Source organism: Podarcis muralis, chromosome 10 (assembly GCF_964188315.1).
Source record: "Podarcis muralis chromosome 10, rPodMur119.hap1.1, whole genome shotgun sequence".
In the NCBI taxonomy this organism is placed as follows: Eukaryota; Metazoa; Chordata; class Lepidosauria; order Squamata; family Lacertidae; genus Podarcis; species Podarcis muralis.
The window spans coordinates 71,192,790-71,209,289 of NC_135664.1; the positions used below are offsets into that span (position 1 = coordinate 71,192,790).

Below are 16,500 nucleotides of genomic sequence, written 5' to 3' on the forward strand. Positions count from 1 at the left end.
AATACAGAAAAGGAACCCTCTCGGAAAAATGAAAGTGATAAGGATAGTGCAATACACACCAACAGGTTTGGGTTAGATGTTCCCATTGGGATAGGAACCCAGATATCTGAACCACAGCGGGAGTTAAAAGATGCCAGTGAGATTTCTCTGCTTGACCTGGAGAGCTGGCGATTGATGTGCCTGACAAACCACTCTCACATTAAAGATGAAAGACAAGGAAAATATGCAGGAAGTTTTAATTGTACACCACACTTAACACTGTACAAAAACACACACATTTTTACAGAGTCGTTGTGCTTTGGTTGTTTTATTATTTACATTTGTTTCCAGAATTTCATCCCCATTCTAGCTTCTAGCCTGATGGTTCTTTTGCACCAGAAATTCCCCCTCGAAAAGGAAAAAGAAAACTTGCAGAACTCGGCTACTTTTTGGAAGCGCTCAAAGCTTCTTCCTGCTAATTTGCGTTACACGAAGGTAAACTGCCCTCCTTCCTTGAAATTAAGCAGGGGGGACGACCTCAAAACCGCAAGTAAGGACTTCACCCGTTTCCTTCCTTCTCCTCGCTAACACCACCTCCTACCAAGTCTTGCAACATACACTGTGCCTCCTTTTTGCTACCAAATGCATCTTTCTGATGCTCCCCTTCTAAAGACCTCATCCCTTTTGTGCTCTCTGTAGTATAATCTCCTCTTTACCTAAACCTTCTGCGACATTCCCTAAGCCTTCTGCGTCCACTGCGATCTGCTTTCAGTAGTTCGGAGTACACAAGGCACTCTACGGGCCTGTGGCCAACCCAAAATGCTACATCAAAACGGACCTCAAAATCTTCCCTCCCCGTCAGATTGCCAAACTTGCGGACCACCTAAGTTCTCCTGTACCTTTAAAAGGAAATACAGAATTCTGCTTACTCAGCACCTTCTCTCTGCTGAAGCAGAGCTGTTTTAAAGGCACAGGCACCCCAGGTCAGTTTGGGGGATGGGGGTAAAAACTCTGTTCTCCCATTTTCCCAATGGCTCAAGAACATATGGCTTTGTTTCACTTTGAAAAGTCCTGAACTGGCTTTTAAATATACATAACATATCAACACATGCTCTCTCTCACACACCCATCAAGTACTTAAAAAAAGAAAAAAAGAAAAAGGCCAATTCGGATGTTGAGAAATACAATGAAATCAAAGTACAAAAGTTCTCTACAAATGTATTCAGGTAAAAATAATAATAATAATAAAACAAGATTAAATACTTGGCAGGTCATGTCAATTCACACAAGGAATGTACAACGAACAAACAAAAATTAAGTACAGAATTCCAGTCAGTAAAATGGAAACCTGTTGAACTGGGGTGTCTGTTTCTCTGAGAAATGTGGGTTGCAGGTCTCAGACCACTTTCCTTCTACAGTAAGGGATGAAATAAACCAGATTTAACAACCTAGGGGAAACTGCATCAATCAGAATCACTCCACAAGCCAAAGAAAACTCAAATTTTAAATAATGAGCATTTTTCCATGTGGAACTGCTGAGAGAGAAATAAAACACGCTTTTAAAGATGGGTCTGCTCTATATTTTTTGGGAATCGAGCCTCAAAAAATTCACAGCTCCTTGGCAACAGCTGAAGCTTGCTCCAAAACGTTCCTCACAGATGCAACGTTTTCAAAACCCACTTTGTAACCCCCAAAAATCAGAGTCCTTACTTTTCAGAACCAGACTCCAGTTCAACAGTGTTTGCTGAAAACCAGTAGCTGCCATCAAAGGAGAACAAAAACACAAACAAAAAGACCACAGACATTTATATTCAGAAGGAGTAACCACCCTCACATTACAGGAAAGAAAATGTACACTTTTTATTTATAAATAAACAGGGGGGAGAAGGGCTTCCGAACCCTTCAAACGAGTGTCTCTTTCCGCTTGCCACTGAGCTGGGCTCTCTCCCTCGTCCTCCGGAGCCCAGAGTGCATCCGGTACGGCTTGGGGTTCTTGGCCTCATCTGCCGCCATGTCCGTGACTGAGCTGCACTCCACGCCGTTCTCGTCCAGCTCCATGTGGAGGCTGCCGGAGAGGGTGGACGGCCTCCTCTTGATTTTGGCACTGGGCACAGAGGGGTTGTTCTCCTCTGCCTCTTCGCTGAGCTCCGGCAGCTCTGTGAGCTCGCATGGGGCAGCGCTCAGCTGGTAGGGTCCAATGGCTGCCCGGATGCAGTTGAACCACTGCTGCTTGTGGAAGATGTCGTTGGCCTGCAGCGTGTGGGACTGGCCGGGAGCTGGGTCTCGGAAGCGGACCCGGAAGATGTTCTTAGCTGCAGAGGGGGGAAACAAGGGGAGGAGAGATGTCATCAGAATGGAGCTTCAAGATTGCTGACTGAGCAATAAGGACGTGGGTGGCGCTGTGGTCTAAACCTAGGGCTTGCCGATCAGAAGGTTGGCGGTTCGAATCCCCGCGACGGGGCGAGCTCCCGTTGCTCGGTCCCAGCTCCTGCCAACCTAGCAGTTCGAAAGCATGTCAAATGCAAGTAGATAAATAGGTACCACTCCGGCGGGTAGGTAAATGGCGTTTCCATGAGCTGCTCTGGTTTGCCAGAAGCAGCTTAGTCATGCTGGCCACATGACCCTGAAGCTGTCTGCGGACAAACGCCAGTTCCCTCGGCTAGTAAAGCGAGATGAGCGTGCAACCCCAGAGTCGTCCACGACTGGACTTAACAGTGAGGGGTCCCTTTACCTTTTTAACTGAGCAATGGTCATAGAGGTTTGCCTGCCTGACTACTTTGACACATGTTCCTGGGTCAGCCAAAGTCTCCCTCCCAGCCCCCCGCGGTTTTCATTTGCTGAAAGGGTTTCACGAATGCTTGACCTACATCCAAATCATGAGTCACATTCAGGACCAATGCTGATATTTTTTCAGGGCCTGGCAAGTCCCAATCTGGATTTGTGTGGAAGTTTATGCCAAAATCCAGGGGAAAGGGGACTAATCCTCACAAATTCCCGTTAAAGCAAAGACAGCTGCATACAAGCCAGCCTTCGGACAGATTGCCGAAGGATGTGAGCCTATTTGCTTCATACCTTTATCGGAATTGCCAAAGGCACCTCGAAAGGATCCTCCCATTTTCACGTCGCCATCCTGCAAGTCCTCCAGCACCAGGTCCTGAGCGGGTATCGGCTGCCGGTACACTTGGTAAGAATGACGCTCGTTACGTGTCACAGGCCGAGTTAGAACCAAGATATCTTGGAAAAGGAAGACGTAGAGCTTCTGAAGGGGGGGGAGGAAAAACTTTGGTCAAGATCTTAAACTGGAACAAAATACATATATATACATGCTACATGCAGAATTACTGTATTTTTTGCTGGATAAGACTCACTTTTTCCCTCCTAAAAAGTAAGGGGAAATCTGTGTGTGCGTCTTATGGAGCGAATGCAGGCTGCGCAGCTATCCCAGAAGCCAGAACAGCAAGAGGGATTGCTGCTTTCACTGTGCAGCGATCCCTCTTGCTGTTCTGGCTTCTGAGATTCAGATTTTTTTTTTCTGGTTTTCCTCCTCCAAAAACTAGGTGCGTCTTGTGGTCTGGTGCGTCTTATAGAGCGAAAAATACGGTATTAGGCACTTCTCCAGTTGAAAGGGGCCCTTGCTTGAAAGACCTGCCCAAGGCACAGGAGACTGTCCTGGCAGTCAGAGAAAATGCTCAAGCAAACTGGGTCAGCGGAACAGCTCCAAATAAGCACCAGATCTCCAGAGGCAGACAACCACGATAGTGCTAGAGGACTCGCATTGCCAGAGCAACTAATGATGCAGGGCTGCCAGCCAGGGAGACACAAGATAGTTTTGACTACAAAATAGGTTGAGCTGACCTATGACAAGACGTTTTGCTCATAGCTGGGAGGAAGGCCAAGCAACCCCTTTCAGGTTCCAGCTTCTATTTTTGAGAAGCAGCACCGGCCAAGCTTTGAGAGAGCCGCTTTAGACTCCAAGCTGTCGTCAGTTTTCTTCAAGCCCAAAAGATTACATACTTGGAAGAATCTAAGGGATGCATTACATCACTGGGAGCCCGCAGGAAATACCTCTTGACCCCCCAGCAAAATGCGTGCCGTGCTTTCTGTAGTAACTTTATGCTAATTATTTCACAACCATCTGCAGATGCCAGCCCTGCTTTCGGTGTCTAAGTGTTGCCTGATGCCTCTTAATGGGTTCTTTAATGACCCGGCACCAAAGTCAAGGTCTGGAAAGAAAGTGGGAGAAAGGGATGCCAATTCTGTCACAGCAAGATAGTCTTCTCTTTTAAAAAAGAGAGAACAGATTGAGAGGTAAAAGTGGCAGGTCCTGGGCACTTATTTCTAGAGGGTTAAAAGATGCACTGCCATCAAGAATTTGAGACAGGCCAAGTTCTGGACCATTCCACCCTTTGCTTTAAGGTGGTGCCGTTTCACTCTGCAATTGCTTGGGCAGGTGTTGTGGCTGCAGGATGGGAGCATCTGTAGCATCACCTTTGTAAAATCAGGTACTTACATGGCCGTTCTTGTTCTTCAGCTCCCCGTGGCAAAGCAGCACTTTGCTCGCTTCGATTCGTGGGTCTCTCTGCTTCTCGTCGAGGTACTCCAGCTTGTCAATGTAATACTGACATTCAGACTCCCCTTTCTTCAAGTTGATGTCAGAGAGGACTCCCTGGATTATGGAGATCTACAAGCAAAGGGTGCACCAATTAATACTGCTTGATAACTGAAGTCGGGCAGTGAGAGCACAGGCCTCAATACAGGCAATGGATTGAGAAGATACATGGGACGGGGCCTTACTCAACCGAGTACCACAACACAAAACAGAAACAGAATGTACAATTGCTTGAGCCAAGCAGGACTGCCCAAGACGTTTTGGGGCTGGGGTGGAAACTCCAACTAGCATAGAATCTCTTCCACAAGCACACACGCAAAGCAGTTTCCTACAAAACTGCACCGCGGTGAGCAGAAGCCCTTGGAAGAGCACTGCTTTGTGCTTGCAAAGCTCCCAACCCATTTCAATGGGACCTGTGCAGGAGAACTTCCTGGCAGCTGGATCCCCACGAATCAGACCTCTTCCTTTGCTTTCGTGCCTGGTGTTGCGCCTTCCACATTTAACAATGTATTTAAAAGAACATCAACTAGTACTAATTCAGAGGGGCCATTTCCACCTAATCTGAACCATCATTCAACAAACTGCGTTTACGTTCACTACTTATTATTGAAAGAGACAGTTTGTAGGGTGGGACTTGGTTTTAAAAAGGTACTTTACTAAAAGAAAGAAGATTCCGATTAAACATCAGGAAGAACTTTCTGACAGTAAGTGCTGTCTGACAGTGGAATGGACTCCCTGGGAAGGTGGTGGACTCTCCTTCACTGGAGGTTTTTAAGGAAAGGTTGGGTGGCCATATGTCATGGATGCTTTAGCCAAGATTCCTGCATTGCGGGGGGTTGGGCTAGATGACCCTTGGGGTCCCCTTCCAACTCTACAATCATTAATATATTAGAAGCTCCGTGCAGAGAATCCCCAGGCACTTACTGCTTCTTCCAGAATCTGAACGTCGGGGTGATCGTTGGGTGTATGCCTCAGGATTTCCTTCAGGAGGAGAGGGTACTTGACCAACCGACTCCGAGGGATGTCCAGAAAGCTCCAGAGGTCCAGCTTGCGGCTGAAAGGCGATTCAAGGCAACGCTGGAGGAAGTCCTGGACTCGGCGGTCTTGCTTCTTCTGGTCCAGGAGGGCTTTAGCTGCCAGCTGGTTGCTGCAATAGGCCTTGTATGCATTCAATCCTGGTAGCTAGAAAAGACGATGCAAGGGCATTTGTAAACTGCTGCTTCAGAACTGCCGCCCCCTTCCTACTTGAATGAGTCAGGCAATCTGCTAGGTGCTCTACAGTGTTATGTATGAATGTAAGGAATTCCAATTATGCAGCTCCCACTGTGAAGAATATAGAAGGGGAGAAGAAAGCAAGGGGCACATTCCATAGCCAATTCCTCTGGAGTTCATAGCTCCCTTCTGGTTAAGTGAAGACCGCCTACCCTCAACTGAAGATCTTCAAAAGTGCAAAACTTCAAGAGAGGACTTATGAACTCCATCATATACAGTGGTGCCCCGCAAGACGAATGCCTCGCAAGACGAAAAACTCGCTAGACGAAAGGGTTTTCCATTTTTTGTCATTCCGCAAGATGAATTTCCCTATGGGCTTGCTTCGCAACGTCTTGCGAGTTCGTTTCCTTTTTCTTAAAGCTGCTAAGCCATTAATAGCCGCTAAGCCGCTAATAGTCGTGCTTCGCAAGACGAAAAAACCGCAAGACGAAGAGACTCGCGGAACGGATTAATTTCGTCTTGCGAGGCACCACTGTACCGTACTTTTTCAGCCTGGAGTGCTGATATACCTGTCACATCTCTTTGTTCACAGTTGCAGTGTACAAAGTTTCTTTTAGCACGGTTTATTTCAAGTGCCCAGGTTACTTCATATAGGTTATCTCAGTAACCCTTACACAACAGCCCTGTAAGCTAGGTTACTATCATTCTCATGTTGTAGATGAGTAACTGAGGCTGGGAGGAGGCGAATAACGTGAGAAGCAGGCCTCAGATGTTTGTTGTCACTGCTCATCTCAAATTAACTGGCAAGCAACCAGGCAGAAATGCAAGTCAATTCGGCTTGGAAAGTTCATTACGCAAATGAAATCCAGAGCAACACACATCAGCTTAATTATAGGATCCCATGACTTTCCAAAGCCAATTTTCCCATGAATTTTGGATGGCTGATCTCCCGTAAGGAACAGAAGGAGAGAGATCCGAGGGATACTCACCCATTTCACAAGAATGGGTCCGATTTGCTCCACTGTCCCATCTGGCCTTGTCGCCTCCCCCAGCCTGGCTAGAAAGTCTGCATGATAAACACAAAAGGGGATTAGCACCAGGACACTCTTCTCACCATACACATTTTTTAAAAATCACATTTAAAACAGTAATCAAAGCAAGTGCTGGGTATGACGTTCAAAGCCTTCCACCTATGTACCACAGAGAATGCTGCTTCTTGTGTGGCTTTAGATCTGCAGAAAAACCCTGCTCCACATGGCAGAAGAGGTCTGCTGGAAGCTGGCCAGCCCTTCTCTCTGCAGTGGCACTCAGCAGCACTTTGCTGGTGTATGAAACAGCCCTCGCCACGGACAATTTACAGTCAGGTAAAAACTTGACTGGACGCGGGTGGCACTGTGGGTTAAACCACAGAGCCTAGGACTTGCTGATGTAGAAGGTCAGCAGTTGGAATCCCCGCGACTGAGTGAGCTCCCGTTGCTTGGTCCCTGCTCCTGCCAACCTAGCAGTTCAAAAGCACATCAAAGTGCAAGTAGATAAATAGGTACCACTCCGGCGGGAAGGTAAACGGAGTTTCCGTGCGCTGCTCTGGCTCGCCAGAAGCGGCTTAGTCATGCTGGCCACATGACCCGGAAGCTGTACGCCGGCTCCCTCGGCCAGTAAAGCGAGATGAGCGCCGCAACCCCAGAGTCGGCCACAACTGGACCGAATGGTCAGGGGTCCCTTTACCTTTACCTTTTAAAAACCTGAAACTTTCAGAAAGCTTTTGCCATAGTCAGCCCTGTGCTGTCTGCACATGGAATTTTATGTGAGTATTTTGTGGCAGATGCGTTATGGTTTTAACATTTTATAGGCCGTTTTTCTGAGCTACTTTGATGTGGCGGGCAGAAAATATGGCACGTTTACGTGAATTCATGTGTGCTGGAGGGTTTTATTTTTGTTTTGTTTTTTGAGGTAGGGGTGGAGAAACTCACCTTCATGCAAAGGGATATAGGAATCCAAGTCCCCAAAGATGTGAGTGAGCTCTTCTTCAGACATGATGGACAGCTTCAGCATGGGGTCATGGTAAGCCTGTCAACAAGAAAGGATGGGAAATTACAAAAAAATAAAAATAAACAGCTTGACATGGCATTACAGTGCAGCTGCACGGTTTGGAGTGGAGGAAAGGGTAGTGACAGAGCCATATCTCAGTGGTAGAGTATATGTGTCACACGCAGATGCTTCCAGGTTCAGTCCCCAGCACTGGTCTCCAAGGAGAGCTGGGAAAGACTCAAACACCAGAGAGCCACTGGAGACAAGGTTGAGGGTCTGACTCGTTATATGGGCAGCATCCTATGGGACTTTCCATCCAACAGGATTGCGACCTCCAGGCAGCTGAAGCAAGAGCTCCCAGAGCACTTTGTGTCTGCGGGATTCACTGCCCACAAAAAAGGCAGGTGCACTTGCTGACTGTCGGGCTGGGAAGGGCAGATGAGCCTATAGCTGAGTTCTCTCCTCTTACACCTTCTCCCCTCCCAAATGCTAGAGCTGCAATTCCTGCATTGCAGGGGGCTGAGACTAGATGACCATTTCTAAACCACTTTGTGTTTTTAAGAAAAAATCTCAGAGCAGTTTGCCACACGTTAATGGTACAGTGGTACCTCAGGTTACATACGCTTCAGGTTACAGACTCCACTAACCCAGAAATAGTGCTTCAGGTTAAGAACTTTGCTTCAGGATAAGAACAGAAATTGGGCTCCGGCGGTGCGGCAGCAGCAGGAGGCCCCATTGGCTAAAGTGGTGCTTCAGGTTAAGAACAGTTTCAGGTTAAGTACGGACCTCCAGAACAAATTAAGTACTTAACCTGAGGTACCACTGTATATCCTGCCACAAGGTGCTGCTTTGAGATTTTTTCTTAAAAACATAAAGTGGCATAGAAATGAAAACAACAACAACAACAACAACAACAACAACAACAACAACAACAACAATACCATGTGACATATTTCACTGAAAAACAGAAATTGGCAGAGGAGCAACCAGCGCAACTACTTCCACAAGGAGTACATTTATCCAGTGACCTTTAATGGAACGAGCAAAGTCCTTTCCTCTCCAGAAAGTCTGAGGCCTAATCCAGTATATCCAGTGCATTTAACCGTTGCAAAGTGGGGGGTGGAGAGCTAACAAATACCATATTTTTTGCTCCATAAGACTCACTTTTTCCCTCCTAAAATGTAAGGGGAAATGTGTGTGTGTCTTATGGAGCGAATGCAGGCTGCGCAGCTATCCCAGAAGCCAGAACAGCAAGAGGGATCGCTGCTTTCACTGCGCAGCAATCCCTCTTGCTGTTCTGGCTTCTGAGATTCAGAATATTTTTTTCTTGTTTTCCTCCTCCAAAAACAAGGTGCGTCTTGTGGTCTGGTGCGTCTTATAGAGCGAAAAATACGGTATATTGATTTGCAGTGTCATCAATATAAAGAAAGCAGAGAAAGATACTAACCTTTCTGGCAAGCTTCAGGTCCTCAATCAAATCCTGCTCACCCCGAGACATTTCGTAGATCGCCTATGAACAAAAAGTGGGGGAAATATTAGAACTGTCTCCATTTTATTGCCCTAGCAATAACAGCTGCTGAAGTAAAAAAATGTACCACTTCCGGGTTTCGGAGGTTTTGCTGACCACAGACTATTCCACTAGCCAGTTATGTTGAAGCAGCAGCAAAGCAGAAGCCAATCTAGCCCCACCTGTATAGCCCAAACTGTTTTGATCAAGAAGCCAGCCGCTCTGCAGCCCAAAAGGGGGGAAGCTCAACCGTTGAGCTGCATCCGCCCACCTGGGCTTAAGGGCCAAAACGGAAGGGAATGGCTTGAATCATTGCTGAGAAAAGTAAACTCCTTGTCGTGAAAGGAGGCTTTGAAGCTGTGAGATCATGCCAAATCAAACACTGGGAGGCGTTAGACTTCAGTGTGAAGTGCTGAACTGGCCCAGAGGGCTGAACTTTGGCCCTCTTTTTCTCGTTTGCTGCTTCAGTCATTTGTATTAATGCATAACTTTGGTCTGGATCACCAGCTAGCATGAGTCATAAAGCTGGCGTTTCAGAATTAATCATTTTTTAATGCCCAATATGAAGTATATTGTCTCCCATGTTGGGGCCTTGGCCAGGGGGAATATATTATCAGTCAGGATTTGGAGTGGGAATTTAATCTGATTTTTAAGGAATGTGGCAGGACAGAAGCACCTTCATTTTGGAGAAGAGAGCAGTTCTTCAAAACTCTTCCACCACTATCTTCTACGCACTGAACAACTGAGGCCTCCTCCTTCTCCAGTCCTCCCCCCACTCTCCAAGCTGCATCATAGAAATGCAAAACCAGAGAGCACACTATTTATGCAATCTTCTTCTCATGTATCTACTTGCCCAGTTCCTTTGCCTTATTCCAGGCAGCAAAGTAATGCCTTCTGCAGATCTGGGGATATGGTGGTGGCAGGAGGTTAGCTGTCATAAATGGGGGACTGGAAACATGACTGCTGCCTCCTGAACACTGGGTGCTTCTCTTTACACTGCCGACAGGTCGTCTTAACACGCCTCCGGAGACCATGAGGTCTAGAAACAGATTGCTCTTTTCCCTCTCCAGCAACAGCCAAGATGCTCAGAAATCCCAATTCAGTGCTGAATTCTAACAGCCCCATCTGTCTGGGGCTGGCTGTTGGGGTTGCCCCGATGGAGGCATACCTCTTGGCGCTTGATTTCTTTGGTGCTCAGCGTCTCTTTCATGTTGACATCCAACGTCTCGGACCAAAGCACACTGTTTCTTCTTTTCGGTGGCGTGGGGGCAGCTGACCGGCTGCACAGTTTCTGCGCGCTGCCTGGAGATTTGCTCTCGCCGCGAAGAGAGAACGACTGCAGGACACCAGGGAGGGGGAAGGAGATGGTTTGCATTCCGTCATGAACCTGAGGAACTTAGGCGTATTTTAACAGACGCTGTACAGAAAAAGAGCCGCGAGGCATTTCATGGCAACCAGGGATGCTGCACAGCCCAGCAAACTGTGTGCATAGGCACAAACACATAATACAACAAAGTCCTCGTCAATGCAACAGCCTCTTGAAGAATGCCTGTGGAAATATCCTTAAGGTCAGGCCCACATGATCTGTCACAAACCCACTCCTGCGAGCCAAAGGCAGCCCACTGGGATACAACAAGTCTCCTGGCTTTGCTGCATGCTAGGGAAATGACAAGTAGGTGAGTTGTCAAGTACCTAGCAGAACGCCATGCCCTGGAGGTGGATTCCAAATTGCGCAGGCCTGCCTTAAGAAACTTCACCCTTAATGGCTTCAGCGACCAGGGTGTGTGTGTGTAGCTAATCCAGGCACCACGGAGCCTTGAGAGGTCTAATTTGCCAATGCCCTCTTTTGCTTAACCCTCCCCTTCCCATACTCCAGATTTTGGATAGCTGGAGAGGGCTGGGGTTAAGCTGGCTGAGAATCTGGTTTCAAGTACATAAATAGTGTAATTCTACCTCTCCCAGCTCTGGTAACATTAACAAGCCATGGGAGCTGTGTTCTTTGTGGCTTGAAACAGCACTAGCATCCAGAGCAAGGAGTATTTACACAGTTGGGGTGGATGGTATATCTTACATGACAGGCTTTGCTGAGGTCACATTTCTATTATGAACAGCCGGGTAAACTCAGACTTCAGCACATGCTGCAGTATGTCACATGCAGCCATCAAGTGTTGGCACAGGAGGCAATCTAATGCCCCCCCCCCCTGCACACTGGCCTCAGTTTATAGGCTACTCCTTATAAAACTGCACCAAGGTCTTGACTGGGCCATCTCTACACAATTATCTGCAAAACTAACAAGGGTGAAAAGAATTCTGCACCCAAAAGCATGCAAATTCCATTTGTTCCAATGACCTGCTTATAGGTTTGTGCAGAAATGTGGACTGCAAGGCAGTTAGGACACAAAAGGCCAGTTGGTATGTGGAAAAACTGAATTAAAATATTTGTGGGGAGGAAAAATTCTAAATCCAAGTTCTGCAACTGTAAGAACTGAGCAAGTTTCTATGTCCCCCTCACCCTGTGGCTTCACTAGAGGTGCTTGGAGACTGGAGAAGAGAAGGAAGACAAAGAAGCCATCGATACCCTCACACATCCACTTCAATTTCCCCCCTCTGGATTCATGAGGACTATAAACTTGCTCATTTTAAAAAGTAAAAAGAGGAATATGAGGCTCGGTTCTGCAGGCTGTAGAAATCCTTTCTTCAGCAGAACTGTGGATAATACTTACTCCATAGTTGCCCCCCTCCCAACAATTGCAACATCAAACCCACATGCTTATCTACTCTCTTACCTGTATTGTCTGTCCAAATCTTCGCACTGCACCATTTCTCACAGGAGAAATCAGGTTTGCCAAGGAGGTGACCCGAGCCAGAGGTCGGACGCGCTTATTGCTAGGCTCCTGCAAACAGATGAGAGAACAAGTTGTACTGACTGTTTACTGAAGACTTAGTGCGCTGACAGTGTCCAGACCCTCTTGGAGGAAGGGGATAAGGACTGCACAGAGCATCAAGGCACTCAATCCCAAAGCACACAAGCCCCATCAAAAGACAAATATATTTTGTTTAAAGACTAAAGTCATAACCATAGTACAAACCAATTGCTCAGGTTAGCAAGAAGCAAGAATAACAAAGTCCACTATAGCTAGAACAAACAAAGTTGTTTTCAGGGCCAACTTTTTTTTTTGCCGGTCCCCCAGGGAGAATGAGGTGTGAGTTTTTCTCTGACTCTGCCCCTAAATCTATGCTGGGTGTTAAAACAAAATTTAGCACGACAGTTTGAAGTGTCTTAGTAAGACAGGCCACCACAGCAAAGTACACGAATAAAGGAAGAGACCAGCTATCTATTGAGAGGTGTGGAAGAAGGAATAGTGTCTCTGCCCTGGAAGATGACTCCAGTTTGCTAGAAGCTTGTTCACACGTAGAAAGGTTTGTGTGTCACTGACAGTCACCTCCTGTGTATCACTACAGATGTGTTGCTACCACTGCCAGGCAATGTGCTGAAGGCAGAGAGCAGGGACACATCATTGCATTCCTATGCCTCTCTCAGAAAGACACTCGGATTCCAAAAGCAAGTACAAGGCACAACTGTGCATTGAGAGAGAGAGAGAGATGTTCAAAGGCCTGAACTAAAGAGAAATAGGCTGCTCAAATACCGTAGGGCTGCATAGCTGAGGTCTGTGTCATTGCTAGGGCTGACTTTGAAGAGATAATGTCTTAAGGTATTGTAAAAGTCTGTCCCAAAATAGTATCTGCACTTTGAAGTTGCAAGACAGGGATTTCCCCTCTCTTGGAAATACAATCGTGATCTCATCAAACTCCCCCCCCCCCTTTTTTTCAGATTTAGGCTATCAATTCCAACCCAGCTTCCCTTCCCCAATTGATTTCAAGCCCTTGGGCAAGATCCCGTTGCTTTGTCAGTTTTGGTACAGCACCCACAATCGTAGTGGCCTTCTACACTTTTATTTTCGATGGGGAATTGACAGGATGCCCTAATTTTACAAGAAGCCAGAGCAGAAGGCAACCTCATCACAAGACTGTGTTGTCAGCTCCACTTCACACTAGAAAAGGGTCAAGTTCGTTTGATGTTTTCAATCCAGGAGATTTCTCCCTAGAGAAACCAGAAAAGTGGAAGCTATTGCCATGGGGATTAAAAGTGGGAGCAACTTCATTCTTAGGTGCACAGGTAGTAATGGTTGTTGGGGGGGGGGGGAGTTTACACATGCTGCACAGAGGAAGTGGTAGGACTAAAAAAGGAGAAGGACTGAGTCGGTCGGGCTTTACTGTCATGTCCAGGAGTGACGATTCAGAAATAGCTCTGCTGGAGTCAGTAAAGCACAGCCCCAGCGAACAACAATGCTTTGCTCTCCCCATTAAGATACCAATGGACACAGAGGAATGATGTCATGAATTCCACAGAAGGGGGGGGGGGGGTTGGCAGAGTGCAGGATCCATTTTCAAGGTGAAGCAAGGAACATGCACACCAGCAGCCCTTCTGACAGAGGAAAGTCCCATCACTGCTTGCTTGCAGTTTCATAATGTATCTCATTGGGGGAGGGGGGGAATGAACACCCAAAAAAATCTACAGTATGTGAAATTGTTTTATATAGGTTTTATTGTTAAATCGCTTTGAGTTGTTTCATAGGAAGCAATGCACACACAAAAATAAAATAAAAATATGGCATTTTAATGTCCATGGGTGTATGCAGAACTCCTTTCATACAGACCCGCTAGGTCACCAAAACTCATGACAGATAACCATGTTTCCTGTTTCATTTGTTTTTGCGGTTAAAGATGTGAAGCAGGTTGCTGTTATTTCCAGTTCACATATGTTGAACAGAGGCTTGGGAGACAAGAGACTCACCAGTGAATCTAACCTGTTTACTTTGCTCAAGATGCAAGATTTCAGCTACAGCCTAAAGACCAGCTCCTCCCACCGTGTCTAGCCCAGAGAACAGCAGGTTGGGGTTGGGTCTGGGAGTGCCCCATTTGCCTCACTGTATAGCCTTGGGCAAGTCCCTCTCCCTCATGTCAATGCGGTGTGCAACAACTATCTGAAAGGGGTACTGCCAATATAAAGCCCTCTGTAAATAAAATACTGTATTAATGACTTACGTGGATGAAGCGAACTTAAGTTTGCACTAAAAAAGAGGACATATTCCCCCACATTTGCTCAATGTGGAATGTATTACGGTGGGTGCTTTAGTTTGTGAGCCTGAAAAGGTAGACTAGGCATCGAGTCTTATAAAAAATAAGCAAAAAGTGATGATAAAAAAACAAGAATTGAGTTTTTCATGGTGGCTTCTACATTCTTTAGGCACTACAATGCATTCCACAGCTGTGCTGCAACATGATATTTCAAGTGGAGAGTAAGGAAAAGGTTTACATGGGTATATGCTGAATTCAGCACTGTAAAATAAGGTAGAAGAGGAGCACCCAGAAGCTAGAGCTCTGCAGAGGAAAAACTGAGAACTGGCAGGGCAGCTCTTTTTCTCAAGGGCCTGTTACAGGCATGTATCACAGCACCATGCTGTTGGTGTGTACATTAAGTTTTCATAGATGCCTGTATAGCACAGCACTGCCAATGTGAAGCACACACATGTGGCAAGGCTGGCAAAAAATAATAATAAAAAATCCCTTTTTTACAGAGCACAAAGGATTCCACACACACACTCCCAATAGGCTTAGGTTGCCACTCAACATCTTGGCAATTTCATTCCAAATCAGACAGACACTGGGCAGAAACAAAACTGGTTTTCTTCAGATTGGGGGGAGAGGAACTTCCCCCTTCTTCTAATTTTCTTTAGCCTTAAAAAAAGGAACAACGCCCCTTTTAGACAATTATTGCTCTTCTGGAAACCTCTGTGAACAGGCAGACTGCATACATTTTGAGTTCACTGTTCTCACACCAAAATAGTTCACCAAGTATTTTTAAATTGTCTTTTGAGCAATTTGTTCATTGTTCCTGATGGGAGATCGGGAGGCAAGCTTTGAGTTTCGGAGTTGCTGCAATGGAGAGCGCGACTGAACCAGTTTTTCAAGTTGTGAATTTTAAAGAGGGCATTATCTGACATCCTTGCCTGCTCTCATGTAGAAAATAGCCTTCACACTTCAGCACAGAAGCAAGCAAAGAAGAGAATATAAAATACTCTTCCAGAGGCTTCTTTTGTTTCAGAAAACAAATCAGTCACGTTCAGATGAAGCCTTTGAACTGAACCTGAATGCCTCCCAGGCAAGCAAGTCCAAATGCTGAGAACACCTGGGAAACATAGGCTTTCAGTTAATGCCAAATGAGATGTGAGCTGAAGAGCTCAGGGGCAGAGGTTTTATACCAGCTGCCTGGGAGAAGAAGCTGACACTTGATAGCCACATCTGGAAATTCACTTCTAAGACTAAAGTCTGATCCCACAATGTGCTTCTGTTTGTAGTTAGATATCCATTGGAATAGACCATGTGGTTCCTCAGTAGTTTCTCTCCACCATTTTGCCATATCCAGGGTAACAAAGGATTTAGGACTACGAAGCTGTTGATCTCTGAACCCAATAGAGAAACTACAAGGTTTCTCTGGAAGCAGAAACTCTTCTCTGTCACACATTTATGACTTAGACATAAACCCTATAAACATGCTGGTGAATCAATAAAGAATCTGACTGAACCTCCACTCCTCAAAACATCACCGACATCTGATTTATGGAGTCTCTTTCATCAAGTCAAGATGTTAATCCTAAGCGCCTGTGTGTACATTTCTAATGGCATTATCTGTTCGGCAAGAAGAGAAGCAGCTCACTACATCTATTAATATCCACTTTAGGAAAGTTATGGCAATGTCCCAAATTAAGACAGATTAACAAATGGCAAAGAGACACACCCTGTTGTCTTCAATTCAGCCATCTCAGGTAGTACATCCAAGCTGCTTTCAAGACCTATATAACCTGTCAGGACTCACAATACTGAACCTTCAGGTTGGCAGATAACATAAAAACGGTCTCTTGCCCTGTCCTCCTAAATTAATAAAGTCTCCTGTACATGGAACATCCAGACAGACAAATAAAGGCAAGCTTACTGAGAAATATCCTGAAGTTTGCTTTCAGTTGGTATATTTCACCTCCACAGCTGCCAAAAATCCTTGCGTGTGTCGCACCAGAATGTTTAGACTCAACTTCCAAGTTCTGCC

The 16,500-nt window shown here is 46.1% G+C and overlaps 1 protein-coding gene across 3 annotated transcripts in view; it reads right to left on the reverse strand.

Moving 5' to 3' along the window:
• Nucleotides 1–1,181: 1,181 nt before the first annotated feature.
• Nucleotides 1,182–16,500, reverse strand: part of NET1 (neuroepithelial cell transforming 1) — a 67,549-nt gene continuing 52,230 nt past the window's right edge. For all 3 annotated transcript variants that reach the window (XM_028745327.2, XM_028745326.2, XM_028745328.2), the window contains 9 exons: nucleotides 12,122–12,229; nucleotides 10,504–10,671; nucleotides 9,276–9,338; nucleotides 7,771–7,867; nucleotides 6,790–6,866; nucleotides 5,513–5,770; nucleotides 4,490–4,660; nucleotides 3,052–3,238; nucleotides 1,182–2,291 (listed from right to left, as the gene is read on the reverse strand). In XM_028745327.2, coding sequence (XP_028601160.2) covers nucleotides 1,882–2,291; nucleotides 3,052–3,238; nucleotides 4,490–4,660; nucleotides 5,513–5,770; nucleotides 6,790–6,866; nucleotides 7,771–7,867; nucleotides 9,276–9,338; nucleotides 10,504–10,671; nucleotides 12,122–12,229 — 1,539 coding nt within the window. In that variant the 3' untranslated portion in view covers nucleotides 1,182–1,881. The remainder of the gene's footprint in view (nucleotides 2,292–3,051; nucleotides 3,239–4,489; nucleotides 4,661–5,512; nucleotides 5,771–6,789; nucleotides 6,867–7,770; nucleotides 7,868–9,275; nucleotides 9,339–10,503; nucleotides 10,672–12,121; nucleotides 12,230–16,500) is intronic.